This window comes from Microtus oregoni, unplaced genomic scaffold (assembly GCF_018167655.1).
Source record: "Microtus oregoni isolate MIOR12 unplaced genomic scaffold, Mior012 000023F_ref0000262, whole genome shotgun sequence".
Taxonomy (NCBI): Eukaryota; Metazoa; Chordata; class Mammalia; order Rodentia; family Cricetidae; genus Microtus; species Microtus oregoni.
The window spans coordinates 15,261,915-15,278,113 of record NW_024543082.1 but is presented as its reverse complement, the minus strand read 5'-3'; the positions used below and the strand labels follow the sequence as shown (position 1 = coordinate 15,278,113).

The 16,199-nt window shown below is 42.0% G+C and overlaps 1 protein-coding gene across 1 annotated transcript in view; it reads left to right on the top strand.

Annotated features, from left to right (window-relative positions):
* Morc1 (MORC family CW-type zinc finger 1) overlaps nucleotides 1–16,199 on the top strand; it is a 308,590-nt gene that overhangs the window by 284,397 nt on the left and 7,994 nt on the right. Inside the window, exons 22-24 of the mRNA XM_041673094.1 lie at nucleotides 4,909–4,978; nucleotides 10,301–10,367; nucleotides 13,345–13,491. Of these exons, the coding sequence (XP_041529028.1) occupies nucleotides 4,909–4,978; nucleotides 10,301–10,367; nucleotides 13,345–13,491 (284 nt within the window). The remainder of the gene's footprint in view (nucleotides 1–4,908; nucleotides 4,979–10,300; nucleotides 10,368–13,344; nucleotides 13,492–16,199) is intronic.

The window sequence follows — 16,199 nt, the reverse complement described above, 5'->3', positions numbered from 1 at the left end:
TCCCAGTAGATCAGCTCCACTGTCTCAGTGGGTGGGTGCACGCCTCGTGGTCCCAACTTCTTTGCTCATGTTCTCCCTCCTTCTGCTCCTCATTGGGACCTTGGGAGCTCAGTCCAGTGCTCCAGTGTGGGTCTCTGTCTCTATCTCTATCCATCACCAGATGAAGATTCTATGATGATATGCAAGATATTCGTCAGTATTGCTCTAGGATAGGGTCATTTCAGGTTCCCAATCCTCAGCTGCCCACTTGGGCACTAGGGAGCCCCTCTAGGGTCAAGTCTCTTGCCCACCCTAAAGTGGCTCCCTTAACAAAGAATGTGGTTCCGTGCTCCCCTATCCACCTTTCCTTTATCCCAATCATCCTGTTTCCCCAAGTCCCCCCTCCTTCCCTTCTACCTTTTCTCTCCCCATCACCCCTTACCCCCATCCCACCCCACCCCCAAGATCCCATTTTCTCCCCGGCAATTTGGTCTACTTCCCTTAGCCAAGAGGATAACTATATGTTTTTCCTTGGGTTCACCTTCTTACTTAGCTTCTTTAGGTTCACCTATTGTAGACTCCGTGGCCCTTATTTATGGCTAGAAACCAATTATGAGTGAGTACATCCCATGTTCATCTTTTTGGGTCCGGGACACCTCACTCAGGATAGTGTTTTCTATTTCCATCCATTTGCATGCAAAATTCGAGAAGTCATTGTTTTTTGCCGCAGCGTAGTACTCTAGCGTGTATATATTCCATACTTTCTTCATCCATTCTTCCATTGAAGGACATCTAAGTTTTTTCCAGGTTCTGGCTATTACAAATAATACTGCTATGAACATATTTGAACAAATGCTTTTGTCATATGATAGAGCATCTCTTGGGTATATTCCCAGGAGAGGTATTGCTGGGTCCAGGGGTAAGTTGATCCCGAATTTCCTGAGAAACCGAAACACTGACTTCCACAGTGGTTGCTCAAGATTGCATTCCCACCAGCAATGGATGAGGGTACCCCTTCCTCCACAGCCTCTCCAGCAAAGGTTATCCTTGGTGTTTTTGACTTTAGCCATTCTGACAGGTGTCAGATGATATCTCAAAGTTGTTTTGATTTGCATTTCCCTGATTGCTAAGGAAGTTGAGCACGACCTTAAGTGTCTTTTAGCCATTTGAACTTCTGTTGAGAATTCTCTGTTCAGTTCAGTGCCCCATTTTTTAATTGGGTTAATTAGCATTTTAAAGTCTAGTTTCTTGAGTTCTCTATATATTTTGGAGATCAGACCTTTGTCTGTTGCGGGGTTGGTGAAGATCTTCTCCCAGTCAGTAGGTTGCCTTTGTGTCTTAGTGACAATGTCCTTTGCTTTACAGAAGCTTCTCAGTTTAAGTAGGTCCCATTTATTCAATGTTGCCCTTAATGTCTGTGCTTCTGGGGTTATACATAGGAAGCGATCTCCTGTGCCCATCTGTTGTAGGGTATTTCCCACTTTCTCTTCTATCAGGTTCAGTGTGTTCGGGCTGATATTGAGGTCTTTAATCCATTTGGACTTGAGTTTTGTGCACGGTGAGAGATATGGGTCTATTTTCATTCTTCTACCCGTTGACATCCAGTTGTGCCAGCACCATTTGTTGAAGATGCTTTCTTTCTTCCATTGTATACTTTTAGCTCCTTTATCGAAAATGAGGTGTTCATAGGTTTGTGGGATAAAATCCGGGTCTTCTATACGATTCCATTGGTCGACTTCTCTGTTTTTATGCCAGTACCACACTGTTTTCATTACTGTAGCTCTGTAATAGAGTTTGAAGTCAGGGATGGTAATGCCTCCAGAAGATCCTTTATTGTATAGGATTGTTTTGGCTATCCTGGGTTTTTTGTTTTTCCATATAAAGTTGATTATTGTCCTCTCAACATCTGTGAAGAATTTTGATGGGATCTTGATGGGGATTGCATTGAATCTATAAATTGCCTTAGGTAGAATTGCCATTTTTACTATGTTGATCCTCCCAATCCAAGAGCAAGGGAGGTCCATCCATTTTTTGGCATCCTCTTCAATTTCTTTCTTCAATGCCTTAAAGTTCTTGTCAAATAGATCTTTCACTTCCTTGGTTAGATTTACCCCAAGATATTTAATGCTGTTTGTGGCTATCGTGAATGGTGAAGCTTCTCTGATTTCCCTCTCTGCTTCCATATCCTTTGTGTATAAGAGGGCGACTGAGTTTTTGGAGTTGATCTTGTATCCTGCCACATTACTAAATCTGTTTATCAGCTGTATAAGTTCTTTGGTGGAGTTTTGGGGGTCGCTTATGTACACTATCATATCATCTGCAAATAACGAAAGTTTAACTTCTTCCTTCCCAATTGGAATCCCCTTGATCCCATTATGTTGTCTTATTGCTATTGCTAGAACTTCAAGCACTATATTGAAGAGGGATGGCGAGAGTGGACATCAGATTCTATTCTTGTGAAAGGGGGAAGTAGGTTTCTCTTAATGGGTTGGGGCAGGCCCTACTACCTCCGCCCTCCTTTTCCTATGGTATTTTGGATGTTGAGAAAGAGTTGTTGTGGTACTTTTCTTTTCGTGTGTAGTTTTCCTATTCATGTGTATAATCAGGGAGGTTTCTTGGGGTCCAGTCATTCTGTAGTATCACAGCCAATGAAGGGGACGAGCGTGTCTATTTAGAATGAGTTTATTCCAGCCGGGCAAGGCTGGCCACAGAATTATGCTGATCCATTCATCCTTTGGAGTACTCGGAAGTCCCACCCTGGTCGTTGCTGACATAATTCAAGCTCGGGTACTTTTAAACTCATGCCAAGACTGAAGAATAATCTCATTTACTCTTGGGGAGGTGCTGTCGGTCATACAGTTTAAGTAAAAATCTTAGCAGATATTCCCAAAGTTCAGAGTGCAAACCAAGGACCAGAGATTAAAGAAGATATGAAAATGTTAAAAAGACGAAATGTCTTGTCTTACCCCGAGCAAATTCAGCTCCTCTAAACATAACTTTATTGTGAGGGATAGTAATTTCTTACCGATACAGATGTCTAGAATGTTACTTCGAAAAAGTAGACAAGAGATTTATTAAAAACTCTTTTCTATACTTTAAATCTTAAGAATAAGGAAAATAAGCCAGGCATGGCAGCATATGCCTTTAGTTCCAGCATACAGGAGGCAGAGGCAGGCAGATCTCTGAGTTCAAGGCCAGCCTGAGCTATACAGAGCAGAAACTGTCTCTAGAAACCAAAATGAATAAACAAACAAACAAAATGGGTGTCGGAGGGCAAATGGGTGTCTGATGGAGACAACCCTAACACTGCTGTGCTCCTAAAATAATGCTAACAGAATGAAAACATAAACGTGTTGGGTCTGTGTTGGGAGCAATAACAGGAAGTACTCTTTGCTGCGAATAATGCCAGTTTTGCTCAGCTCGGATACTTCCATTGGACAAGGTCTTGTCAATCAAAACACACTCACAGGATCATCGCACATTTGAATAAAGCACTGGTAACTGAAGGCATGCAAAATTCTCCTAAGCGTGTCTTAACAGTCATGGTTAACTGTTGTGACCATATACTGTGCTATTTGTGACCTGCTCAAAAGCTGTCCAGTCTAAACCCAGAGACACTTGATATCACGTAGCTTTTCCTTATCCGTCAGAGAAAACCATTACTTTTATATGATGTCAGAAATATAGAAAGGTTTACATCTGAAAGTCACTTTGAAGATTTCCACAAGAGGATTCAGACGCATTTTAAATGGACCACAGTAGCTGAAAACAACTGTTTGCCCCTACCTGAGAAGCTCTTCTCTCTGTTTGAATGAGATAGAGAAGGGAAGTGATGGACAGCTGTAGTCCCGCAGTTGCTAGGCTACAGGTGTGCCTGTTTAACCTGCGTCCAGACAGTGCGGCTTCCAAAGTGTTGCGTGCAAATCTGCCTTTGTTTGCCTGAAGTGGGGAAGAGGCAGCTTGACATCCTGTCCTCACGGTGTTTGGTGAGCAGGTGTGTGTTGGTGAGGCGCACAAAGGAAACTCACTGTGAAGAGGCTTCAGAGAACAAGCTGTCTGCAGGCCATACAGCACGTGTCACAGTATGATCTCAACAGGGACAGAGAGGAACTTTGCTTTGTCTCTGCTGTCTCATTTTCTTAAGTCATTAATCTTTTAACTAGTTACTTTCCTACCTTGACAAGATTTACAAGATAGATATACACATCGTTCTGTTGCCCCTCCTCCGAAGGACATACTCATTTATCTCTTCCCCATGTCCCTCGTCTCATCTACGGAACTGTCTTCTGGAAGTGAGACCTGAGTTTGATTCCACTGAGCCCTGTAAAAGGGACCCTGGAGAATTCCCAGTGTGATGAGGGGCATGGTTTATAAATATAAGGAGTGTTCCCCCCGCCCCCCACCTCAAACTCATACATGTTTGAGTATGAGATATGCCTACCTCTGCTTCCGGTGTACTAGCGGTGCGCTAGAATTAAAGACGGGCCACACCCCACCATCAGTCAACCTCCCCCCATTTTTCTTGCAATGATGTTAAGGTCCTACTCTGCCTCCGTTGTGTGTGATGACCCTTGTCCAAACTACACGGGCTTCCCATTTTTCCCTGGTGAATCAAATGCTTGACTCATTTGCTGGAGGCACTGTTACCACCATGTACAAGATCAATTTCGGAAGGAAGTAGGACTTTTAGAAAACACCCTCTGGATATAACAGGAGTGAGCATGCCATTGCAAAGACAGTTGTTCTGGGAGGGCGCACCAGTGTAGCTGTCTCCAGGGACCAGGCGCTACCTTGGAAACTCGTGCCTAGTTTTGTGCTGGCACCTCATGGCCTCCCTTCTCCGACAGGGCTGCTGCTTTGCCAGCCATTGCTGGACTCTGGCCATCGTTTTCACACAGCTTAAAATGAAAACCTTTTTTTTTTCTTCAGGTTTGGAGTAAACCCAGTGCCAAGGACTCATTGAAACAAGAAGGAGCAGAAGTGCCTCTCGCAAAGACAGGTAGGCGGAAGTAGATGGCTGGAGAGGTGATGCTCTTTTCAGGGTGACCTTCTTTCACTGCCCGGACAGGGGTCGGAAGGTTTTCAGCAGTTTGAACTTAAATAAACTGTTGTTCTAGAAGAAGGGGAAAGGGTGGAAAGAGAATTTGCTTTTGACAGAGCAGAGAGTCACCTGGCTGGGAAGAGTATGCCCTACACTGACACGCTGTCTTCAACTCTCACGGGCTTGAGCCAGGCCATGCTGAGTTCTCTTTGGAATTTTACCAAGGATTAACATCAGGTCTATAATTTTCAAAGTCTAGTTTAAAATTTTAATGTTTTCCCCAGTTTCAGTCTTTTAACCCCTGTCCTGCATTTATGATTTCTCTGAGAACCCCGAAAAACATCTCAATAAGTCTCTTCATTGCTTATTTTCTGTGCATGGGATGTAGTACATTTCAGCGGAGATTTGAACTTACAACAGAAAGTTGTCATCTAACAGTGTTCAAGGCAATTCTTAGTAGTCAGTCGTCATCATCACAATGCTTCTCTCATGGAAGGCTGTCGTTATGCATTCTCTATTTTAATAGTCCGTCATTGGTGATGGAGGAAGGTCATTGGCTAATAAAGGCACTGCCCTGGCCCATTTTATTGGTTAGAGGATAGGTGGGAGGAGTAAACAGAACAGGACGCTGGGAGGAAGAGGAAGTGAGGTCAGAGACTCGAAAGCTCTGCTCTCAGCAGCAGACGCCAGAGAGAGACACCATGCTGCGCTCCTGGGCAGACACACGCCATGAAGCAAGCCGCCAGGTTAGACATGCTGAACCTTTCCTGGTAAGACCGGTGCTCACCGATTATTAGAGATGGGTTGATCGGAATAACAGAATTAGCCAGTAAGGGCTAGGGCTAAAGGGCCAAGCAGTAATTAAATGAATACAGTTTGTGTATTGTTATTTCGGGCATAAGCTAGCCGAGCGGGCAGCCGGGGTGCTGGGGACACAGCACCGCGCCCCTAGTACTACATATGGCGCCCACGTGGACAACTGCTTTCACATAAAGCCTGAGACAGCTTGGGAAGTAATTCTAGAACAAAATGAAAGCATTGTGCCTGGTTTCTTGGTAGCAGCAATTTCTCGGGTCTACTCTGCTTGCCAGAGGCAAGCAAGCGCCTCATCTAAGAGAGGCTTCCTGACTCAGCTTTAGCTGCAAAGCCTGCAGCTCATTAAGAGGTCCTGCCACGAAACACTTAAACGGTGTTGATGAAAAGCTGAACGCATGCTTTTCGGTTTTCAGCCGTAGCAGGAAAAAAGCTGCACCGTTTAAAAATGCCGGCTTTCTGGGCCATCCTGCCAGGGCAAACTCTGACTGTTTGAGGCAGGAGGGCCGGCTACCGAGAGAGAGGACTTGAGTGTTGTCTGTTGTAGCTCACTTGCTGGCAGGGACCTTGAAATGCCATACAGTTGTTGCAGTAAACATGGCTACAGCCAGTACCTCAGCCATGAGGCTGGAAAGCTAAGGAATGGACTGGATCTAGCTGGCAAAGCCACGCCTTTAATCCTACTGATATTGCTTGGTAAATTAAAGACTCATGTGGTCAGAAAAAGAGAGATATACAGTAAAGAGAGATTCAAAGACAAAGAAAATTTTTAAATGGTTTAAAGTGTGTTAAAAATATATGCAGACTAAAAGTTGAAGTTCTTAAAGTAAAAAACAAAAAAAAAGGAAGAGAGTTGTTGTGTGTGGTAACACACGCCTTTAATCCCAGTGCCTAGAAGGCAGAGACAAACAGATCTCTGTGAGTTCTAGGTGTAGCAGTGTACACCTTTAATCCCGAATGCCTGGGAGGCAGAGACAGGCAGATCTCTGAGAGTTCAAAGACAGCCTGGTCTACAGAGTTACTTCAGATCAAAGATACAGAGAACCTGTCTCAAAAAGCAAAGAGTTAAAAGTAAAAATAAACAAAATAGAGGTTAAAACACAGCTGCACAAAAATGGAAAATACACAGAGAATTTTGATACTGTATGCTATTATGCTCTCTTTAAATTGTTTGAATGCTGAGGAAAGAGCAAAAGCTACTAAAAGATATTTATTTATAAATACTGCTGAACTAATCCAACATAGATATTATGAATTTGGATCTAAGGATATGATACTTTGGAAAGAAGTTTCTTATTTTGTTTTCACAGAGGATGAGACGCTGTTCATTTCTTCTATTCCGATTTGGTATGATGGACCACGTCCTCCTGAATGGTTCCTGTGCACGCCTTCAGAAAATTGCTTCGCTCAACTGCCAACTGAGATGAAACTAGCACACAGGTTATACCATGAAAGACCTAATTAACGACGCCCCCATTCAGCAGGAAGCAGTTTGGAGAGAAATAACTGCGCCCATATTCCCAAAAAATGTTTATAAATGTTCTTTTACATTTAAAGGGGGATATGATATAGGTATGAATAATTTACATTAGTATAGATTTTGCTTTATTGACAGAGATTTAAGGTCAATTTTGTTATATGTATAAGTGTTTCTGATTTTGATTAAGGTATTGTGATTGTGTAGTTCATTTAAATATGTACTGTATAATTAAGAAATATAGGTTGTTAATAGATGATCATCGATAATAGTAAAGCTTGTAGTCATGTTAGTTAGATTTTCTAGATATATAGAGATATATTTTAGATAGACATTCTTCATGTCTTTCAAAGATTACAGAATAGGACATTTAATGTTTTAATAACTGAGGACTTTTCATGACAATGAGACACTCTGCTCCTGGCAGCACCAATGTACTTCAAGAGTATGATGGGCATCGAAGAGGCACCTTATGGAGTTTGATAGCCATTTGGGCAAGAAACTGCTCTTGCCTGGACTATTGCATAAACTGGACACAGAGAACCCGCAGAGAGGGGACTACTGAACTTGCCTAAGGTGAGATGATCTTTCGGGGTTCCTGATTCATGAAAGAGTCTGCGAGACATTCTGTAGGACACAACAGATAGTGACTGAAGTGACTTTGAATTTTCCTGCTTTATGGAAATGTCTGCTGGATACCATGGGCCTGAAGGCTGAAGATGGATGCCCCAACGGTACAAAAGAACTTTGGGTGACTGTCCAGGCAGCGAGATGTCTTTGTCATTTCTAGAGTTTGAAGTTTCTTAGTTCTTGTTTACTTAGGTAATATTATATCTTTCTGGAGTCTTTGATGGAGTTAAGAATAGTTAGTTATAGTTATAGTTTTCCTTAGTTATGATAAAGATTATTGTAACTTTTACTTTATAACTGTTTTGTTATATGTATTTTTGCTATGTTAAAGCCTTTTTTTTGTTTAAACCGAAAAAAGGGGAAATGATGGAGGAAGGTCATTGGCTAATAAAGGCACTGCCCTGGCCCATTTAATTGGTTAGAGGATAGGTGGGAGGAGTAAACAGAACAGGACGCTGGGAGGAAGAGGAAGTGAGGTCAGAGACTCGAAAGCTCTGCTCTCAGCAGCAGACGCCAGAGAGAGACACCATGCTGCGCTCCTGGGCAGACACACGCCATGAAGCAAGCCGCCAGGTTAGACATGCTGAACCTTTCCTGGTAAGACCGGTGCTCACCGATTATTAGAGATGGGTTGATCGGAATAACAGAATTAGCCAGTAAGGGCTAGGGCTAAAGGGCCAAGCAGTAATTAAATGAATACAGTTTGTGTATTGTTATTTCGGGCATAAGCTAGCCGAGCGGGCAGCCGGGGTGCTGGGGACACAGCACCGCGCCCCTAGTACTACACATTGGGGCTAAACTACACACGCACACACACACTTTCACTGGCATGACCATTGTTCTTGCTTTTTGTTGTTTCGTTTGTTTTTGTTTTGTCTTGTGTGAGACAGAGTCTCCTGGCTGGTCTGGAGCTGTGAAACCAGGCTAGCCTCAGATTTGCAGAGTTCTATTTGCCTCTTGAGGATGGAACACAAGGCGTGCACCACCACACAGCTAAATTTCAGAGTTCTTCTTAGTCTCCTTGGTGATCCTCAGTTATATACCCGACTTTGTTATTCCTAGCACTTTTTTTCCCATCCACACCATCATTTATTTTGCGGTCATTTTCCTCAGTAACCTCTCCTCCCTGCCCCCAGACCTCTGTTGCCTAGGTGATCTGTCAGCTGTGTATTCACCACTTTCCCTTTGAGCTCCTCAGTGAGGCCCTAAGAAACCACAGTTTTCCTTTTTCATCTTAATTAACATGATTTTTTAATTCTACAGTCAGGACTTTTGGGGTAGTAATCTCTTAATTTTAAAGGCAACATTTTAATTTTAATGCCAGTTTTCATAGATGTTTCCAACTATTACTTTGTCATCAAGTATGGTTCCAATTTGTGATGGAAAAAGCTACTAATATAATTTTGATTTTAAAATTCATATTTAATTTCAAATACTCATTCTAGGTTTGGCAAGAATGAATTGTGAAATGTTTCCAATGGTTATAATTATGCACCAGTTGACTGTTGCTAAATTGTTTTACTTTGAATACAAGTCAGCAAGCAACGTGAGGGCTGCCAATCATGCACTTAGAGAACCTGTCAGTCCATTGTTTTCCTTTAAGTTTTCCTTGAGGAAACTCCGTGGGTCCTCAGCATTTCCCACCATGTAAACCTTCCCCTGTTGCTCTCTTGTTCTATAAGGCCTTTGGTAGATGGCAGTGGTTAATTCTGCGACACAAAGTATCGGGGTTAGTCCTAACCAAGAATTACAGAGCTAGCCTTTAGAAGCACACTCCACCAGTCCATGGGCTCCAGTTCCATACAGAAATTGTGGACTCCGGACAAACCACTTATATCTCTGAAACTATAATTCTGAGGATTGCAGAGAGAGCAGATCTAGAAACTGCAGGCTTTAAAGGTCAGCTCTCTCCTGGAGGCTCAGGTTTCATCCAGCTCTCTCCTGGAGGGTCAGGTTTCGTCCAGACTCATCCGATCTCTCTGAACCTGAATCGGGGGAGTGGGATGTGAGAGGGGAAAAGGTGAGTCCTCGTAGAGGAAGGTAGAGCAAGCATGGAGTTTGAGCAGACTGTATCACGTATCCAGACACTTGTAACAAACATAGTAAAAAAAAAAAAAAAAAAAAACCAGAACAGAGGCTGCAGATACTCTTAAATTATTCTATACATTTATATATGCATCATTAAATTGATTATAAATTACCTTAAGAATATGTTATAAATTGCCTTTAAATGGGCATAATTTAGAAATGGATGTTTAATACGTACCCAAATTCTACACAGGTAGTTAATGAGCTAGCTTTTTTTTTGGTACAGTTTATTGTGTGCCATTCAGAATAATTTTGTCTATGTTCTTTTGAAGAAAAACAAGAGCTGTGTGATGATACTCTGGTAATGAAAAGAAAGCCTTCAGCGCCTCACCGGGAAAGGTGTGTATACTATTATCATACGGATTCCAAGCGCGTGTAATTATGCTCCTGAAAAAGTAATTATCAATGTGTAACGAGAAGAAGAAAGAAAATAATAGCAACAAAGGCAATTAAGAATGACACCAAATTTTACAATAGGGAGCTGAAAGGATAAGAAATTCTCCTTTTCTGCAAAGCTTTTCATTTCTTGTGTGAGGGTCTGGGAATAATGGAAGGGAGCAGGCTTCACTTCCTGTTCACAATAGATAACCAACTCAAATTACTGTACTGCCACCAAGAAGTGAGAGGCACACACATACAGGGTAAGAGTGTGAAATCACAGGCTTAATATTTTTCTGGGTAGTTCATTAGCTTATTGCCAAATATACCCATAATTATTATAATCCCGGAGTTTTCTTAACAAGAGAATTCTGCCATTTAGAAAATCAGCTAGATATTGTTGATATACGTAGTGGGGTAAAAGGCTTTTTTCGAGAAAACAGGCACTTCGGCTTCCTGCATTCACCTTAGCTTCCTTGGGGCATTCGGGTGTTTTGCTGACCCCACATCCTGCACTCTTTGAATTGTAGCCCTTTGCATTAAAGTAGAGCTTTTTTGCCATTATTCCAGTATGCATGTCCAGCTCTGCCTGGCTACGCAGAAGCCTTCCATAGCCCTGTTTGAAGGTGACCTTGGAATGCCTCTGTGGTGTAAGTTGCCTTTACTGGGCTCTTCTTTTTTGCCTCCACTCTGTTCCCCAGAGGTTCTGCATTGCTTATAATTTAGACGTCCTTCTCTCTTCGGCCACACAACTTCCTGTACTTGGATACTTACATGCCTTCTGCCACTCCGCCGCGTACCATCTTCCCTGCCCTCCCGTTACAGTTAGGTCTCAGATCAGCGTTCTCTTCCTTGGGTTCTCCCTGACTCTCCTAGGCAGATGTGGGTGTCCACTGCCTCTGCTGCAGCGACCAGGTGATAAGACTGTCCCTTCAGCATCCGAAGTTATTTGCTAAACAAATACCCTTACCATTTCTGTTTCAGCTTGTTTGTTTCCTCTCTTTTCCCTAGAAATAAATCTAATTCTATAGAAATATACCCTGCCTTTTCGTCCCTGTGTCTGTCTCCAGTGGTCAGGAAGGTGCCTGTCTGTAGTGGGTACTTTATTTATTTGAATAAATGATACATTTTTCCACTGGTGCTGTTTCCACACGTTTTGATAAATGACTTCAATACAGAAATATTTGTTAAGATGTGAGTTGAAACTTAAGATAGTCCCAGAAACTAGAATTTATGCAGAAATACAAAGTGTTTGTGTGTGTGTGTGTGTGTGTGTGTATGACTTCTAAAGTTCTTGAAGTTCATTTTTGATGCCGTTGACCCAGGCTAGGTGGTGGTTAACACCTGGGAGGTAGAGGCAGGCAGATCTCTTGAATTTAAGGCCAGCCTGATCTAAGAGCCAGTTCTAAGACAGCCAGGGCTACACAGAGAAACCTTATCTCAACGCGTACAAAAACCCCAAACCAAACCATTCAATGGGCCAACCAAACAAACAAAATATTGCTGACTTAGTGTAAAATGAACGTTAGAACTATAATCCAACTAAAGCAACCTTAATGGAAAAAATGATCAAATCTGACAGTACCAGTGAGAAAGATGATCTTAATAACAATGATTATTAGATACTGCTTACTGAGCACTTAATACTCAGTACTGAACTAAACTAGTTATGCGTTTTATTTAATCCTCGGTATAATAATGTGAGAAAGGCCTGGTAGTTAGTTGTTTCCCGTAGTGCTTATGGATGCTAGGTAGGTGCTATACCACTGAGCAATGTCTCCATCCCTGTGAACATTGGATAGACGAAAAGCTCTTCTGGGCTCTAGCCTAAAATATTTCACCCTCACTCCCAACACCAGAAAGAATTTCCAGCAATCTTAAAATGCTTTTTTTTTTTAAAAATCCTTAATAAAACTTCCATATAAAGGAGGTTTTAATTAGTGAGCATTAGGGCATTGTGCACCTATTCTTTACCAGATGATTAAGCATTAGTTTATATAACGTCTTCCTCTTACAATGGACAGCTGAAGTAAGACAGTATAATTAATGCCAAAGAATAGTTGACGGTAGAGGCACAGTCCTCGCCATATAAACTGTTCCCCAGTTTTTAAAGGCCTTCTTAATCACAGAAAACTCTCCAAAGTTGAGGTTGGTATTTATAGATGTTATTGTGAAAGGATTAACATATGTTTCTTGCTACTTGAAAGTAAAACTCTCTATTCTGCCCTCTGGACCCATTTTACCTCTGTCTGTCTTCACCCCCCCCCCCCCCACTCTACCACCTCTGGTGTCTTGTGCTGTTGTTTAGACATAGCCAAAGCTTTGGTCTTCTGCCATACCACAGCCTTTTATGCATTCTCACACCGACTGATAGACACATCAAGATCATTACTGTTCCCTAGAACATTCTTCCCTCAGATCTTCACTAGCTGTTTCTCTTGCCACCTTTGACTGGTTTGTGTTTTATTGTCATGCATCGTTGCAAGGGTCAAATTGAACTTATGTCTCTTCCTGCAGAGAAGAGATGAATGGTGTATGACTGTAGTTATGAATAAATTGTCACGGACCAAGGTGATGTTGGTGTGGTAGTATACACCCGTAATCCTTGGGAAGTGGTCAAGATGATCAGGTGTTCAAGACTATTTGGGCTATATTTTGAGTTCAAGGCCAGCCTGAGCTACATAAGACACTGTCTCAAAAACAGTTCTAAATAATTAATGAATTGTCACCAATTTTGTTCATTGGTGCTATCCTAAAACTTTGAAGCAATGTATGAAAATAAATTGTTATTACTGTATTAGACTTTGGTGAGAACTCTGAGCGTGATACTGATGCCTGTGCCATGGTTTGCTGTGTATTGACTTTTCATGTGCTGTGTGTGACTGGTTCTGAAATGGCTGTAATTTAATGTGGTTCTTCTTGACATCATAAGTACCAGCTTGCCCGGGGTGCAAATGGAAGACTTACATCCATACTCTGGACACAAAGTCAGCTCTGTGAATGGTGATCGTCAGCTGTCGCCACTGATGCCATCTCAAAGCCCATCTATCAAAGAAACAGCAAGGAAGCTAATGTCTAAGTTAAGGTAAACAAAATCACAAACTTTTCCACATGCTTTGTTGAATGTTTGAAGTAAGCAGCAACAAACACTGTTTTGTTTGATTTTGATCTTCTATCAATTGGGGATTTTAAAAATACAGTCAGTGGAATAATTTTATGACCTTTCTCCCTAACCATATTCGGTTAGATACACCACAGGTTAATAGTCCCTTGGAAGATGCTGTGGTCACTAACTGCCTATTTTTATGTGGCCCAGCAGTGTGATGGATGGACATACACACGGTATTCTTCCTTCAAATGTAATAAAAAAGTTTTATTGAATTTCATAACCTCTTTTCTACTCACAAAGACATGCGTGGCATTCCCACAGCCTTTAAAACATCTATTTTTGTGGTTTTGGATAAGGAACTTACAGAAGGTACAGTTTCCCTTTTTGGTCAGTTGAATGTTAATGTTTGTAGATGTGGTCACTGGAGGAAGTCAGGGGGCTTAAGCTCAACTCCTAAAGGAGAGATGGGGAAGGAGTGATGTTTGCAGGTTTCTCAGAACAGGGACTGATACCGGAGAGGCCTTTACCATCAATACCATGGAAGACTGAGTTCAGAAGTGTTTACTCAGAGAGCTGGCATAGTGGAGGGCAGGGCTAGGAGCAGGAGTTCCATGCATTCAGTGGCATCATTGATTTTGCTAGGTTTAAAGATTTGTTAAGTGAGATGAGGGGCCTTGAGCTAGGAAGACCACAAAATCTATCCTGCCTGGAGTGATATGCCCCATAAGGCCTTAATTTTCTTAGAAACTGAATCCCCTTAAAGAAGAGAGTTCTCAAAGAGTAGACAATAGAAGGAAAGAGAAAGGAAAAAAGCCCCGTGCTAGGGTTCAGGTGCTATCCTATGTGGGAAAGGAGGCAGAGATCCACTCTGGACACAGACTCAGTCATACAGCTGTATGGAGCCTCTGTGGCAGCAGTGGGGCTGAAGGGTTGTGTCTTCTCGGACGTGGAGTCTGCCCAAGCTTTCCTTCAGGAGTCAGGCCTAACAGAGGTCCTGCCCCAGGGAGTTGAAGGGCACTTTGTTCTCTGCCATGGGACAAATAGTTGATGGGGCAGTAAGGTCCTAGCCATACCTCCCTCATAGCTCATGCTAGGCACCCACTGTGCCTGAGCTGGCAAACCTGCAGTCATCTAGAAAGGAGACAGAAATAGGACACACTCATCTGTGGACGAGTTATGTGGAGATGTTATAAGATAATGAAGGTCACTGGTCGAGTGCCTTGGATGGATGGATGGATGGATGGATGGATGGATGGATGTCAGCATCACACTGTCCTGCCTGTCAGCAGAATGTCTGGAGGATGGCATTCTCTGATAGTTCTCTACTCTTTGCTAGCATTTTATAGAGAAGCATTTATTTTTCATCCTCAGCTTTGCAGTTAGGTGGCCATAGATTTAGCCTGGTTCTTTAATGAAATTAAGATTTGAGTATATCAGCTGGTGACTTAGACTTGGTAATATGTAACCAGTTACATTTATATATATATTGATATAGGTGTGTGTACTTGTACATATCTAAATAAATATGCAAAGATCATTCAAAATGTGTGGATAGGATCACAAAATCAGTGATTGGCCTTTGCTGAAATAAATCAGATTTTCTTGATAACAGTAACTATCATGTTTGTGCCTTTATAATATTTTAGATATCATCCAAGAACTATTAGCATTAAAACCATGGATAGGTGGGTATTGTTATCAGCACCCCAGGGGAGACCTGCCTGAGTGTGCTGTAGCTGAGTTTGGATGCACTGTTACTTAACTGTCTTTTCCAGCTGGGTAAGCATCCTTTTCAAATTCCACATCTTTCTTATTTTTCACTTGGCTAGCCGTTTTTCTTCATGTAAGTATAACACTGGTACTGTTAATTGTAATGAATTACTTGTGATCAAAAGGGGACAGTTTGATTGAGGGTACCAAGTCTTTAAAGTGCATCCACTTCTGTTGTTAGGTACCACTGGAATAGTAAGCCTTCCCAGAAACTATCTCCCTAGAGAACATGTAGACTTATCAGTGCTCACAGTCATCGTAATGAGCACCGATTCCTAGAGTGTTTCCAGGCCCACCCCCTTTTGGGGTCTCTCATGGATTACAGCTGATTGTGTCTGCAAGAAAGAAACTTGAAATTGGTGAGGCTGAGGAGAGAGGTTATCCCTTGGAACAAAAAGCATCCTGAAAGAGTACCATAGGAGAAATGAGCCCATGCCAATAGCTTCAGGAAGTTTTAAGAATAGTTAAATAGTTAAAATTAGATCTTACACATAAGAATTTTTGTAACCTTCCCCTCCCCCACTTGGTGTTTGACTTTTTTTTTTTTTAAATATTTATTTATTTATTTATTATGTATACAATATTCTGTCTGTATGCCCGAAGGTTTGACTTTTTGAGGTTGAATTAATTTTGCAGAAAAATGAGGTCTGAGCATACGCAGTTTGGAAACTGAAGATTGCAGCATCGCCTGCCTCTTGAGTCAGTTTTGAGGGACAAAATTTCCAAGGGAGGAGCTATTTAGCAGGCAACTTACTTTAGGTGGGCACAAAAGGTTGAACACAGGGAGCGCCTCAGAAAGAAAACACTGCACATGCTGGCGGGCATGTCTAGAGACCATGTTTTCCTAGGAATGAATTACATATCGTGAGTCCAGTTAATCCCAGAAAAACCCAATGCCTTCTGACAAATGAAGT